Here is a 15025-nt window from a genome sequence, read left to right as displayed (position 1 = left end):
GTGATCCACCCGCCTCGGCCTCCCAAAGTGCTGGGATTACAGGCTTGAGCCACCGCGCCCGGCCGCAAATTCTTTAGGGACATGGATTCTCAACAGGGACAGTATCACCCCTAAAGAGGCAAAAATTAGTTCTTGGAGGGTGGTGGAAAATACCTGAAATATTACAATGGTTTGTGGCCCCCAAAGGGCCACAGAACATAAACAGATACACAGTATGTTTAAGGTATTAAATTTTTCCTGGGAAGGGTGTGGGGAGGGTAAGCAAATTGGTATGGCCATACCATGGAATACTCAGCAATAAAAGGGAATGAATTATTGAGGTGCACGACTTGAATAGAATTACAAGGGCATTATGTGAAATGAAAAAAGCCAATCTCAAAAGGTGATGTGCTGTATGATTCCATTTATATAACATTCTTGAAATAACAAAAGGATCAGGATGAAGACAGATGAGTGGTTGCCAGAGGTAAGGAATGGGGAGATAAGGTGGGCGTGGTTATAACGGGGTGGGGGTGGGGCACGTGTAAGATCAAACACAAACGGAAAATGAGGCTTAGTTCTCCTTGTTGAAAATAAGAGACTTCTTTTTTTCCCTTTTCTTATAGAATTTAGTTTACAACGTTTGTAATTTTAAGTTCTTTGAAATGTTATCGCTTTGAAATGTAGATAAATCTTTTTAAAAGTGAAATAAGCCTCTTGCCAGCTTTAGGATCCTGAAGTGTCTATCTCAAGGCATCTCTTTGAAATGTAATCAACAAGGAAGATGAAGTCCCTACTTCCAGTTTCTGTGAGAGGATGGGAGCCTAGCTTCTGTGGGACCCTGCTAGAAAGACAAGTTTGTTTTTCCGTGGATAAAGCCAATTAGCTAACACGGCTGGCCACTTTAATTACCATTTCGATTTAGGATAAACAATGTGTGACAAATGATGGTGTCAAGTCCTCTTACTTGAGACTAGCTATTATTTACTCTGAGAACATGAATGAAATGGCTTGGATCTGCTTGGCCCTACAAGAGGGGCAGACTTCCTCCGTCTTTACAATATTTTAGTAGGTTGCCTGTGATGTTTATCAAATTCCAGTTTAATGCTTATTCAATAATAAAATTGTTTTCTTCCTCTTCTACCTTTGTGGATAGATTTTCGGGGTTGGAAGGAGATTTTGTTTTTAATTTTGTTTTCCCCAAGAAGTACAAGGAGTCCTCGTAGCAATGGAATAGTCCTGGATCTTAATTGTGGTGGTGAGCTCACATATCTACATGTGATAAAATTGCACAGAACTACACACACACACAAGTGCACGCGTGCGCACGCGCGCACACACACACACACACACACACACACACACACACACACATATAAAAGTGGTTAAATCCTAATAAGCTCTGTGACTTGTACCAACGTCAATTTTGTGGATGGATATTGTACTATAGTTATACAAGATATTACTGCTGGTAAAAACGTTTTTTTTTTATTCCCTGTAAATCTATAATTATTTCAAAATAAAAAGTTGAAAAAGTATATATCAAACTATTCAAAGAGATTCCATTTTGTATATAATAAATAAAAATATTTTATGGGGAGTATTAGGAAAAGAGGTCTAAAATGGATTTTAGGGGGTGATAATGGAAAAGGTTGAGAAATACTATTTGAAAAGGGCTAACCCTTAAGTCTAGGGCCCAGCAGGGAAGGTTAATGTGTACCATGGCCCACAGTGAGGCACAGGAGGTGAGAGTGAAGTGTGACAAACTGGGAGAGGAGCAGGGCCTGCTGACAGCATTCCCAGTTATCTGGATTCTAGAGCAGCAAAGCTAACCCTGTGCTTGGCTCCTGAGCCATGAGTAGTCCACCCTGTTCTACTCAAGGGGATCAGCTTGGCTCTGCATGTACCATTATGTTCACAGAAACCCCATCCCACAGCTATCCTAGGCTTTGATGAGGTGCAGCCTGGGAAGTGGTTAGCAGGTGGAGACACACCACTGCCGCCAGTGGGCAGCCCAGGTCTGGTAGGAGAAGGCAGAGGCTAAGAGCACCATCTTAGCAGCTGGGCAGGCCTGGGTTCAAATCCTAGCTCTGGGCTTGCGTTGGGACATGCCCTTGACTTCTGTAAAACTAAAATTTAGATGATAGTGGCACCATTCTTCCCGTACCCTCATTATGGGAAGATTTAACAAGATAACAGTGCAAGTTAATAGTGTGGCACAGGCTTAGTATAAGAGCCGAATAAATGGTAGCTGATGTTATTAATTATGATCATCCTTGGTCCTAAGGTTCACTTTTGGCATCTTGTGCTTGAACCAGGCTTCTGCAAAGCAAATCATCGGTGGTGGCCTTTGGTGCTCCCAGTCTCCCCCATGACATCTTTCTCTCCCACTTTAGAACCCCTTGTAACCAGCCTAAGGGCTCTCTAGCCACATACATGATTCTTCCTTAGAACAATATTCTCATGCACATTTGCATTTTGAAAGAAGGGCACAGGGTGATGGCAGCTGTCATGCTCAGGAACAGACTATTAAAACAGGACTTTCAGGGGTGATGAGGGCAGACATATTGGGAATTTGCCTTCCTATCGCAGCCTCTATTTACAAGCTGAGACGTTCCCTCCTCCAGAGATCCTCTCTTGTCTCCCACCTCTGCAGCATCACAAGCTCCTGACTTTTCCAGAACCTTTTGGTCACCCCTTCTCCCCCATTCAGATGCTGGGGTACTATGGGGCTCCATTCTGAATCTGCTCTTCTCCCTGCTCACTAGACACACTTCCTGGGGAATCTCCCCGTTTCCTGTGATTGCAACAAGCATCCGATGACTCTCAAGTCACTTTCTCCAACCTCTCTTTCTCCCCCAGGCCCCCAGCGGTGGCTCCAGTTCCCTACTGGCTGCTCTACGTGGATGATGCACAGAAATCTCACATTCGGGAGCCACCGGAAGGAAGCAGCTGAACTCCTTTCCCTTCCTACCCCTCCCACCAAGACTTGCTTCTCCTCCTGAGTTGCCCGTCTCAGTCCCTCTCCTTTCCTGGTCATCCAAGCAAGACTTCAAGGTCCCCTCCACCCCATGCCCATATCCAATCAATCCCTAAGTCTTGACCATTCCACTTCTGGAATATTCCTTGAACCCACCCCGTCTGCCCTGTCCCCACTGTCACCATTGCTTTCAGTACCACCATCTCTCACCTAGAATTACTCCATCAGCTTAAAAAAACTGTAGAGGTGGAGTTTCACTATGTTTCCCAGGCTGGTCTCAACTGCCTGACCTCAAGTCATCCTCCCACCTTGGCTTCCCAAAGTATTGGGGTTATAGGAATGGGCCATTGCACCTGGCCCTCCATCGGCTTCTAAAATAACCGATCTCTCAAATCTACGCTCATCATCCCCAAGCTCCTGTCCCCTCAGAGTTCTACAAGGTAGCCAAAGGGATCTCTTAAAGATGGGAAGTAGATTAGGCTACACTTTTGGTTGCCCGCAGGATGAAGTCCAAAAACCTTAATATGCCGGCCACCTGATAGCTCATCTCCTGGGCTCATCTTGCCTCTCCTAGCTTCCTGCTTCTTTGCTTTATCTCTGTCTTTCTCCCTTCTGTACCTCAGATACCATGTCCTTGCCCCTGGGCCTCTACACGCAGTGCCCTTCTGCATATGCATCCCACACAGGCTGCACACAGCACCCTTCTGCACACACATGCTGTGCACTCTGCATGCACCGCCCTCCTGCGCTGGTGTCCCATGCAGGCTGGAGCTGCCTTACCTCCGCAGACTCATCTTCTGGCACCTCCTCGGTTATTATGTCAAACTGATCGACTGTTTCACATTTGTCATACTCTTTGTCTGTGTTTTTCCTGGCCTGATTCAAGAAGGTTTCATACTTTTCATTTGCTGTGCCAGGGCGGGGGGGGGGGGGGGGGGGGGGCGGGGGTTGAAAGGGGAGCAGAATCAGGAAGGTTAGAAAAATATGAATGATGCCCCAAACACAGACTTACTTTCTCTGCTTCAGAGGGTGAGGTGATTTGAGAGTTGAATATGTATCAGAGACCTCACTGAGTTCAATGAGATTATGTTTTGGTGAGTGACTGGCTGGTTCTCCAGAACTTGAAGGTAGTAACATTTGAAGCCACGTGTTGCGTGACCCTCTTGATCCTGGTGTGCTTGGGGCTTTCTTGGTTTTGGCACTTAAACCCCAGAGCTCTCCCAGTGCTGGACAAACCCAGGCAGCTGGTCATCCTTTAAGTCCGTTTTTATGTTTATTAAATCTCAATTAACAAAAAATATGTTTCGGTCAAGTTGCTTTAATTAACACTAAATACGCCACAATATCCTGAATCAGGGAGGGTAGGTAATTGGTAGAGAGATTCCCACCCAAATTCACCACTAAGCCAGTACAAATTCAAATACTTTGAAAGGCAAGGTAGGAAAGTCATTTAAAATGACTACTAAAGGCCAGGTGTGGTGGCTCACGGCTGTAATCCTAGCACTTTGGGAGGTTGAGGCTGGCAGATTGCCTGAGCTCAGGAGTTCAAGACCAGCCTGGGCAACATGGCGAGACCACATCTCTACTAAAAATACAAAAAGTTAGCTGGGCATGGTGGTATGTGCCTGTAATCCAGCTACTCAGGAGGCTGAGGCATGAGAATAGCCTGAACCCGGAGGCAGAGGCTGCAGTGAGCTGAGATCCCACCATTGCACTCTAGCGTGGGTGAAAGAGTAAGACTGTTTAAAAAAAAAAAAAAAAAAGACAAAAGAACGAAGAAAAGAAGAAGCCTATTATAACACAATAGGAAATGTGGTGACTGTAGTGAACTGGAGAACAGAAGACTCGACTAACAGTGTTCAAATTTAAATTATTTTAAAGTCCTTACTGGCCAAACCATATCAACTGCTCTGATGAGGCCAGCTGGGTGCCCAGTGTTCACCCATATGACAAAGGTTTTCCTTCCTCAAAATTATATGTGGAGCTGGAGTAACCCTTGCCTGGCTTGAACTCTAGATACAAGAGTGTAACATGGTCTTGGCGTTAGTGACATTTATTGCCAGGCATTGTGGCTCAACAAATGTAATCCTAGTGTTTTGGCAGGCTGAGGTGGGAGGATCACTTGAGACCAGGATTTCAAGACCAGTCTGGGCAACAGAGTGAGATCCCATCTTTAAAAAAAAAAAAAAAAAAAGTAAGCCAGGCATGGCAGTGCACACCTGTAGTCCCCGCTACTCAGGAGGCTGAGGCAGGAGGATCCCCTGCGCCTAGGAGTTAAGGTTACAGTGAGCTATGATTGCACCACTGCATTTCAGCCTGGGTAGCAGAGTGAGACCTTTTTAAAATAGAGACAGGGTCTTGCTCATATATATATATATATATATATATATATATTTTTTTTTTTTCAAGTTTTCAGAGAGCAGACAATTAGAATTCAGTGGATGATTAGCAACAGGTAGAGTTAGTGACTTCAGGGAACGTGATAAGAGGAAAGGCTGGGTGGGAGGATTTAGTCTGAAGTTTTTTGGGGAAAGTAGATTTCAAGGAGCTTGAAGAGGGATTCATGAAGGGTGAGAAGTTTGCCTGACCCATCGTCCTGTACCTGATGTCTAGAAGAAAGAGTCAGGGACAGTCTACAGCTAAAAGGGCCTGCTCAGCTGAGGTTTGGAATCTGCCAAGACAGAAATATTCTGGTACAAAGGGATAGTCCCAGGTGCCAGACGTAACTGGAAAATGTAAGTGGGAAGACAATTATTAAAGTCTAATTTAGCCTTCACCTTGTGTAATGCCAGAATAACGGCTCAGAATCTGTGTTTGCCCTTCTGTGCAGTTTATACTTTGAGAATTGCACGCCTGGAAGCACATTGGCTCTCACCTTCCCAGTGGCCCTCTAGGAGAATACCACTGGGAAAGGACAGCTCAGGGAAAGACCAGGGCCGGAAGGAGAGTGCATGAGAGGAGGAAAAGCCTTTGGAGGTGAATTTCCTGATCCCTCTGTAAGTAATTTAATAATGGCCAAATTGACCAGGGTTCTTCATCTGGGACTGCCATAGACCATTTCTTGTCTCAGTAAACTCAGGTCACTAATTTGGCAACTGAGGAATAGCATGCCAGAGAGCCACAGGGGATTTCTAAGCGAATAAATTAAGTAGCCAGCAACCTTCCAATAAGCAAAGCTAAAATGTTTGTTTTGTCCGCCAGTGGGAAAATACTCCAATGTGAAGTAGTACCTGTGAGGTTCCTGGGGAGATCGAGGCAGATTTGGGGAAAGACTCCCTCTCCACTCAGAGTGATACTTTCTGGGTCCAGGTGGGCGATCTGTATCTGGAAACTCCTTTGAAAGACCTCAGGCACTCCAGGTAGGTAGTAAACTTTTAATACCTGCGCTTGATGTGAACTGATAAAACCCTATACAGTAGAAAGACCAGAAAAGGGAGAACAAATATGTCACAGGCTCATCTCATTCAATGAGTTAAAACAACAACAACGACAAAGTAAACCTAAAGAAAGAAGGAAAGGAGTAAGAGATTTAATGAAATAGGGTGCAAAGAAATAGAAGAGGTTCATAAATCCAAAAACTATTTCTTTGAAAAATGACAAATAAAATATGCAAAACCGGCAAGACTGATTAAGAAGACAAGGAAAAAAGCAGTAGATGTAGTAAAATAGTACATAAATCATATATGATTTTGAGAAAACTTTATGTCAACATATTCAAACATTTTTGTGAAATTAACAGTTTCCCAGAAAAATATGAATAACCAAACTTAAAAACCCCAGAGTGATCTGTATCCTATACAGAAACTGAAAAATGAAGAAAATTACCCTGGCAAAGGAATAAATGGCATTAGGAGCAAGGTCTACCACTCCTTCAAAACAGATCATCTCTTTCATTTATGAGCCATTCAGGAAGCAGAAAAGAGAGAAATGCCTATTTTTTTTATTCTGATATCCAAACTGATCAAATGCAGCATGAAGAAGGAAATTTATTAACTAACAATCACTTTAAAAAGGTGCAAAAATTCTAAGTAAAATGGTAGCTAAGTGAATCAAGCAATATATATGTATTTGAAATGCAGATGGTAGCACATAGAGTGTTTTTCATCTCCCTTTTCTTTTTACCTAACAATATATTTTACAATTAACTCAATGTTAGTACATCTAGAGCTACTCCATCCTTTTTAGTTGCTATGTATTATTCCATTTCATAGCTTTAATATATTTTTAAAAACTAGTTTCTTACTGATAGATATTTAGTTAGTTTCTTGTCTTTTGCTATTGCCATTACAAATTACATAGGAAATAATCTTATAAACACATCATTGTGCAAATGTGGGAACATGTATGTAGAATAAATTCTTAGAAGTAAAATTTCTGGGTCAAAGTGTAATTTTAATAGATATGGCCAAATTGTTCTCTATAGAGTTATCAATTTACAATAACTGCAGCAATGTAAATTCAAATGCTTTAAAAAAATTAGGAAAAGGGCAAGGAAAACATGGCAATTGTGATAAAAAGATAGAATGGAAAGGAAGCACTAAGGGAGTTTTAAAAATAGACAAACAAAATCCAATGAAGGAAATAACAGTAAGCATTTCAGTTTTGCTAATGATAAGAATGTGTTAAATGTTCCTATTGAAACTGAGGGACTCTCAGAGAAAATTAAAAAATAAATTTAAATTACATTATATGAGTGATAAGCCTAAAACAAAATGAAATAGACTACGGGCAAACAATGTAAGGTAAAAAGAATGCAGCAATCACAATATTACGACCAAACAAAGTGGAATTCAAAGCAGAGCATTCAAAGGGAAAAAGAAGGCAATTTAAGGTAGACAAAACACACAGTCCATGATGAACACACAATAGCCATGAGATCTTCTGTGTCGACAGAGAAACAAAAAAAGGCATAAAACTAAAAGGTGCTGTGTGGAAAACAATAGAGAAATGGACAAAAGTTTTATATGCCACTCTTGAGTCTTAGAAAAAGATATAGAAGATTTGAATGTTATAATTATTCAGGTTAATGTAGTAGAGATTCCAGGTCTGATAATCTGCATTCCACAGCCCAGGTAACATTATTTTCAAACATCTATTACTATTAAAAATCACTTCAGGTCACTAAAATATATTAGTAAATTCACTAAGTAGGAATTTAGAGGGCCATATTATCTGATCACGATTCAAAAAACCCTCAATATTACTAACAGTTTAAATAACAAAAGCAAAAATCTTAGTCATTTGGAAGTTCAAAAAAAGAAAAATATATTTTAAATTATACTTGTAAGTAAAACTATAATTTTAGACAACTTAGAAAATAATGCATGTTATAATAGTAAATATTAATGTGTGAAACATACAAAATTGACTTCTACTTTTTTATCTGCAATTTTCTTAAAATATAAGGAATAAGGCTAAAGATGTCCTTAGGGAAATGAATAGTCTTACAATTTTTCATTATTGACTAAGAAAAAAAAATGAATGTAGGCATTCAAGTTAGGAAGTTAGAGAAATAAAACATGAGTGAATTTGGGCTGGATGTGGTGGCTCATGCCTGTAATCTCAGAACTTTGGGAGGCTGAGGTGGGCAGACCCCTTGAGTTCAGGAGTTCAAGACCAGCCTGGGCAACACATGGTGAGGGCCTGTCTCTAAAAAATATATACAAAAATTAGCTGGGTGTGGCGGTGCATGCCTGTGGTCCCAGCTATTCAGGAGGCTAAGGTGGAAGGATTGCTTGAGCCCAGGAGGCGGAAGTTGCAGTGAATCAAGATCTTTCCATTGCACTTCAGTCTATGCAACACAGCCAGACCGTCTAAAAAACAAACAAACAAACAAAAACACCAAAAAAGTGAACTCGGTGAGCTAAAACAAATTGGGAAAAAACCAAAAGGCGAGTTGACCTAACAGACATTAATATGTATTTTAAAGCCATAGCAATTAAAATAGTATAGTATTAGTGTAGAGATAGACAGATAATTCAGGGACAGACAGAGCAATGAAGAATAAAGAGACCAGCAGTAAACTCAAATATGTGAGATAATTTAGGGGAAGAACAGACTTTATCATCAACGATGACGGCACTCATTATCTTGGGATTACAAGAGTATGAATAGTTACACTTTAAAATTATTTTCATTTTTTTCTATAATAATTGTGTGCCATTTTCATAACAAGAAAAATTCAACAAATTTTCCTTAAAACTGGTAGATCAACATAATATGAACAAGAAATCACTTCCTCTGTTTGCTTCTGAAAACAGTTTGGCTCAGTGCACTCTGCTGGTGTTTTCACACCTGCTGAAGTCAGTGGAGAGGAGGCCCTTGGGAATTACAAGGGCAGTGTGAAGATACCAGTGGAAATAAATTAGTCTCATTATCATAGTAAAAAAAATCCGTGGGTTGCATCTGTCTTATTGATTGCTGTATCCCTGGTGCCTGGAAACTGACTACTTTAGGACTAAACAAATATCTGTTTAATAAATGAGTGAAATGGCTTGGATTTATTTATTTTTTCTGCTTCTGAGAGTTCTTTAGTTTTAATAACAAGAAAAAGTCACACCTGTAATCCTGGCTGTGAATACTCACCTGCATGGGGTGGGGCTTGTAGGTTTGAATTCAGGCCCCTCCCACTGTTTACTTACCGAGAGAGGCAGAATTAGTGGCACTCCAGGTAGAAGGTTGTCTGGAGAAGACTGGTGGTCAGTCAGAACTCTGAACTCAAAGCTGACTTTCCCCGTGTTCGTTAGCGTGATTTCCCTCTCTGTGATGTGGTCAAACAGCTTGAGAAGAGAAGGGGAAGAGTGACTCCTTTGCCACCCACTTTTGGGATATGGCTTTGATCATGACAAAGGTGCAGAAACATGCCTCATGGATAAGAATGTGACAGCTCCTGATATAAACACTGGTCAGTCTATATCTTTGCATCACAACAAATGCCAACTGGGGCACTAGACTCTGGAAACCTGGCTCTTAGTTCTTCTAAGACATGCTTTAGTTTAGGTATGGTTGTGGGGCTGAGCATTTAACCTTCCTGGGTCTCACTTTTTTGACTACAGGAACTTGTAATAAAGAATCTTAAAGCAACCTTTCTACATTAAGAAGATTTGCCTTCTGGATTCTGTCCTGTAAGAAAAGCAAAAGATTTGAGTTTAGAATGTTCTAGAATAATTTTTTTTCCATTCAAATGGAGAACCAGGGTGTAACAGGCCAGTCATGTTCTTTTTCCTGGAATTTTGTTAACGTAATTCACCAGCTGGATTAGCAGGCCCAATAACCACAAACGGGCCACTTTGGGGGTCCTCAGGAAAACCTAGGGTGAGGACTGGCTGCTTCAAAGACTACACTCACAGATGAACCAAAACCAAGTGCCCAAAGGACCCTGGAGATGAGGAAGGAAAGAGAATTCCATTTGGTCAGCATCATGGAGATAGTCTCTGTAGGTGTTAGATGAATCTGATTTTAGGCACAATCTTTGATTGACAAACACACATGCATGCACACAACTCAGTAATTATACATGCAGGAACTATGTAACAGAGATTCAGTCTTCACTGAAATTTGGTAGGAGATATGGTCTCCCAATCAGAATCTGATTGGGAAGAGAATATGTACTGATGGAATTAATTGAAAATTATTCCAAAACTAAAATGGGAAAGTATATTATATTATGGCAAAGAGTACCACTAAGTGCCAAGGGAATGTAAAGAAAAAGATAACTGTGGAAGGAGCTGAGCTGGGTCTTACAGGATGCAGAGGTTTGGGCTTGGCAGAGTGGAGGGTAAGAGGGATAAGGTAAGAGAAAGTGTAGCCGCATGAAGGGCTGGGGTTCAGTGGGACCAGTGGGTAGACCAGCTTGGCCACAGTGAAATGCATGGACTATAATAGGGAAGTATGGAAAGTGAAACTTACAGTGTAAAGATCACCAGTTAATGGAGAGGCTTAGGATAGCCTCACCCAGGTAGAGGAATGGGCTCTGACCTGAAGGAACTCCATCCAACTCTGACCCAGCACATCACTGAATGGACGCCTTAAGCGATGACAGCTCCTGGAAGGATAGGCCTGCTACTCCATTCCCATCTTATAGATGAAGGACACTGAGGCTTGGAGAGGTGATGTGCCCAAGGCCATACAGTCAGGAGGAGGTAAAACCGGAATGCGAAACCATGCCCTTTGGTCAATATTACATTGCTTTGCCAAATGCTGCAGGGTTTAATTGGTCAGGGACTGATGGGATGACAGCACCATTTGGAAAATGTCTCTGGACTTACTGAATCAGAATCTGCACTTGAACAAGACTCCCAGGGGATTCGCAGGCACATTACAGTGTGGGAGGAACTGCTGTAATAATTTAGGCATGGCTTGATGAGACCCTGTAATGTGATAACAGTGCCAATGGGAAGAGAAAACTGACTCAGAGAAGGACCCTGGAGATGCGTCAGCAAACCCTGGATGCTTATAAGGATGTCGAGAGGTGAAGGAGAGAGTGCGGTGGAAAAGCCTTGGAGATTGTAAACCTAGGGGTGTGAGAAAACGGTAGTGCTATTGAGAGAAATGCAGAAGCTGGAACAGGCTCCTGGATTGAAAGAGAAAGTGACCTTGAGCATCTAACATGCTGCGTTTCAGGAGATGATAAGAAAAACAGGTGCAAGTATCTGGCAAACAGCTGGGAGCAGGAGGATGATCAGGGTTAGGGAGGCAGATTGGGGAACAAGGGCAGGGGTGATGGTGAGACTGTGATGATCAGGGTTCAGGAGAAGATTTGTTTAAGATGCTTAAGGCAAAACCAGAAAACCTCCACCTGATGGTTTGTGATACCTGTAATCCATAGTGAATAACCTTGGTGTCAAAGGAATAGTTGACCAGGGACGCCTCTCCCTTTAGTGTTATTTCATAGGTGGGTCCGCCTTCCACTTCACACAGAGCTTTAGCCTGTGAAATGATGTTACAGTGTCCATAGAAGGTGAACGACATTTGGTGGCTGCTGTGTGGCTGCAACACTCCATAGAGGGGCAAAATATCAAACACCTGCAGAGAAATTCATTCCATAAGAGAGCAGCTGTTGGGATGAATGCCTGCCAAGGGTAAGTGAAAGTTATGTCAATTTATGGATTAATTTCCGTCTTTAACTCATTTGGTAGAAGGTAGCCCGGCACCTCGAAAACATGTAATAGTAGTGATGGTAACAGTGCTCTGCTGAGATTTAAGTTTCTAATGTGGGGCAGGTGCTCAGCTAGAAAGAAAAGTCAGTACCTGATAAGGTCAGGACTCTCACGGTGTCACTTACTTCTTCTATTCCGATGGAAAGCATCTCATTTTGTTCACAAGTCTGTAGGCATTCCTGATCCTCCGTCTGGCTCTGGCTTGAGTATATTCTTTCTGTTTCAGCAGAGCTATTTAATTCCTATAAATTAAAGATGCGAGGAAATGCTGGCAAGCATTCAAAATATCAATTGACAGAAAAACAAAGTTTGTTGTATATGATTATAAAAATAGCACATTTTTTCCCCAGGGAGATAACTGAGCAAATGACTAAAATGTACATACAAGGATGTTTACTGCAGCATTATTCATAACAGCAAAACTGTAGAAGCCAACTCAGTGCCCATCAATAGGAGGTCACTTTAAATGAAGTATGTGTGGTACCTCTATCCATGAAGGAAAATGCATGTATATTTATGTATGGAAATGATGTACACAACATATTATTGCGTGAACAGCAGTTCCATTCATGTAAAATTACATATGTCTTGTGTCTGAAGTGCGAGTATGTGTAAATTCCTTCAGAGATTTGCATATGCAAATAGAAATATCTGGGAGGTTCTCTGCTAAGAATTTCAGTAGCATCTTTCCCAGTGGGGTAGAAAGAAGATAGGAATTTTGAGGATGTTTGCTTTAATTTTTCTGTATTATTGAGTGTATATGTACACACACATACATATATATATGTATATATACACATATGTACCTATATGTACATATTTGTGTGCATATATATATATATATATAGGGAGAGAGAGAGAGAGAGAGAGAGAGAGACAAGGTATCTGTCACTGTCACTCAGGCTGGAGTGCAGTGGAATGATCAGAGCTCACTGCAGCCTCAAATGCCTGGACCCAGGTGATCTTTCCACCTCAGCCTCCCGAGTAGCTAGGACTGCAGGCATGCACCACCACACCCTGGAGTCTTGCTATGTTGCCCAGGCTGGTCTTGAATTCCTGGCCTCAAGCCATCCTCTTGCCTTGGTTCCCAAAACACTGGGATTACAGGCACAAGCCACTGTTTCTGGCCTATTCTTGAGTTTTCTATGACAAGAATCTTTGAAAATAGAAAAAGAAGAATGAACATTTAAAAGATTAATATTCTATACACTCACACATACTCATTCTAAAATATTTTAAAAATATAGAAAGCTCCAAGGAAAGAAAGTCTTCCAGCTCTGCCGCTTGATAGACGTGTTCCTGCACTGGTAAAATGGGGAAAGATGATGGGACTCACATCACAGATGCATTGGGAGAAATGAAAGAGTTAATGTAAAAAAATGCAGACAGGGATCCAAGACGGCCAAATAGGCACAGCGCTGGAGTGCAGTCCCCAGAGAACAACACAGAGGGTAAGTGATCACCACATTTCCAAATGAGTTTTTACTGCCCACAGACCACGAGATTCCTGGGCTGAAAAGCACCATGAGTTTCCAGCATGGCTGTTTCAGCCAGTGCAGTGGGTCTCTGCAAAAAAACTCACACAAATCTGGGTGGCCATTTCAACTGGTGCCTGGAATGCTTGGGAGACAGAACCACCATTCAACTGAAAGAAACAGGGTTGAAATAGGGAGCCAGGTGATCTGGCTTGGTGGGTCCCACCCCAACAAAGACCAGCAATCTGAAACGCTCTGGATTGAGAGTTTCACAGCAAGCTCAGCTGCACACAGGATGGTCCAGCTCTGTGGGGGAAAGGGCATCTGCCATTACCCAGGCAGTCCACTACTACTGAGGCAGTCCACCATTACTGAGGCAGTCCGCCATTACCGAGGCAGTCCACCATTACTGAGGCAGACCATCATTACCAAGGTAGTTCTAACTATACCTCTATAAATAAAACTGCAAAGAAGTTCACACAGTAGCTGGGCAGAGCCCACAGCAGCTCAGCAATGCCTCTGCTGGCAGACTGTGACTACGCTACCTCCTTGCTGGGCAGGGCATCTCTGAAAAAAGGCAGCAGCACATCAGGAACTTATAAATAAACTCTACCTTCCCAGGACAGAGCACCTGGGAAAAAGGTAGTTATGAGTTCTGCTGCAGCAGGCTTAAACGTACCTGCCCAGCAGCTCTGAACGGAACAACAGAGCTTACAGCTCAGCACCTGAGCTCCTATAAGGGACAAGACTGTCTCCTCAAGCAGCTCCCCAACCCCTGTATATCCAAAGAGACACCTCAAAAGGAGAGCTCAGGCTAACATCTGGCAGGTATCTTTCTGGGATAAAGATAACAGGAGAAGAAACTGGCAGAAACCCTTACTGTTCTGCAGCAGCTGTAGGTGATCCCCAGGCAAGCAGGGTCTGAAGTAGACCTCCAGCAGTCCTGCAGCAGAGGGGCCTGAATGTTAGAAGGAAAACTAAAAAACAGAAGGAAATAACTTCATCATCAACAAAAAGGATGTCCACTCAGAGACCCCATCCGAAAGTCACCAACTACAAAGACCACAGGTAGATAAATCCACAAAGATGGAAAGAAACCAGCTCAAAAAGGATGAAAACACCCAAAACCAGAATGCCTCTCCTCCTCCAAGGGATCACAGCTACTTACCAGCAAGGGAACAAAGCTAGATGGAGAATGAGTCTGATGAATTGACAGAAACAGGCTTCAGAAAGTGGGTAATAACAAACTTCTCTGAACTAAAAGAACATGTTCTAACCCAATGCAAAGAAACTAAGAACCTTGAAAAAAAGTTTGACGAAATGCTAATGAGAATACACAGCTTAGAGAAGAATATAAATGACCTGATGGAGCTGAAATACACAACATGAGAACTTCGCAAAGCATACACAAGTTTCAATGGCTGAATTGACCA

The 15025-nt window shown here is 42.1% G+C and overlaps 1 protein-coding gene across 1 annotated transcript in view; it reads right to left on the bottom strand.

Moving 5' to 3' along the window:
• Window positions 1-15025, bottom strand: part of LOC108294393 (hydrocephalus-inducing protein homolog) — a 186004-nt gene that overhangs the window by 164479 nt on the left and 6500 nt on the right. The window contains exons 3-7 of the mRNA XM_017516259.2: window positions 12243-12359; window positions 11774-11983; window positions 9601-9738; window positions 6190-6367; window positions 3735-3867 (exon numbers count right to left, since the gene is read on the bottom strand). Coding sequence (XP_017371748.2) covers window positions 3735-3867; window positions 6190-6367; window positions 9601-9738; window positions 11774-11983; window positions 12243-12359 — 776 coding nt within the window. The remainder of the gene's footprint in view (window positions 1-3734; window positions 3868-6189; window positions 6368-9600; window positions 9739-11773; window positions 11984-12242; window positions 12360-15025) is intronic.

This window comes from Cebus imitator, unplaced genomic scaffold, assembly GCF_001604975.1.
Source record: "Cebus imitator isolate Cc_AM_T3 unplaced genomic scaffold, Cebus_imitator-1.0 Scaffold577, whole genome shotgun sequence".
NCBI lineage: Eukaryota > Metazoa > Chordata > Mammalia > Primates > Cebidae > Cebus > Cebus imitator.
Note: the sequence above shows the minus strand (reverse complement) of the source record. Positions and strands in the feature narration are given on the sequence as shown.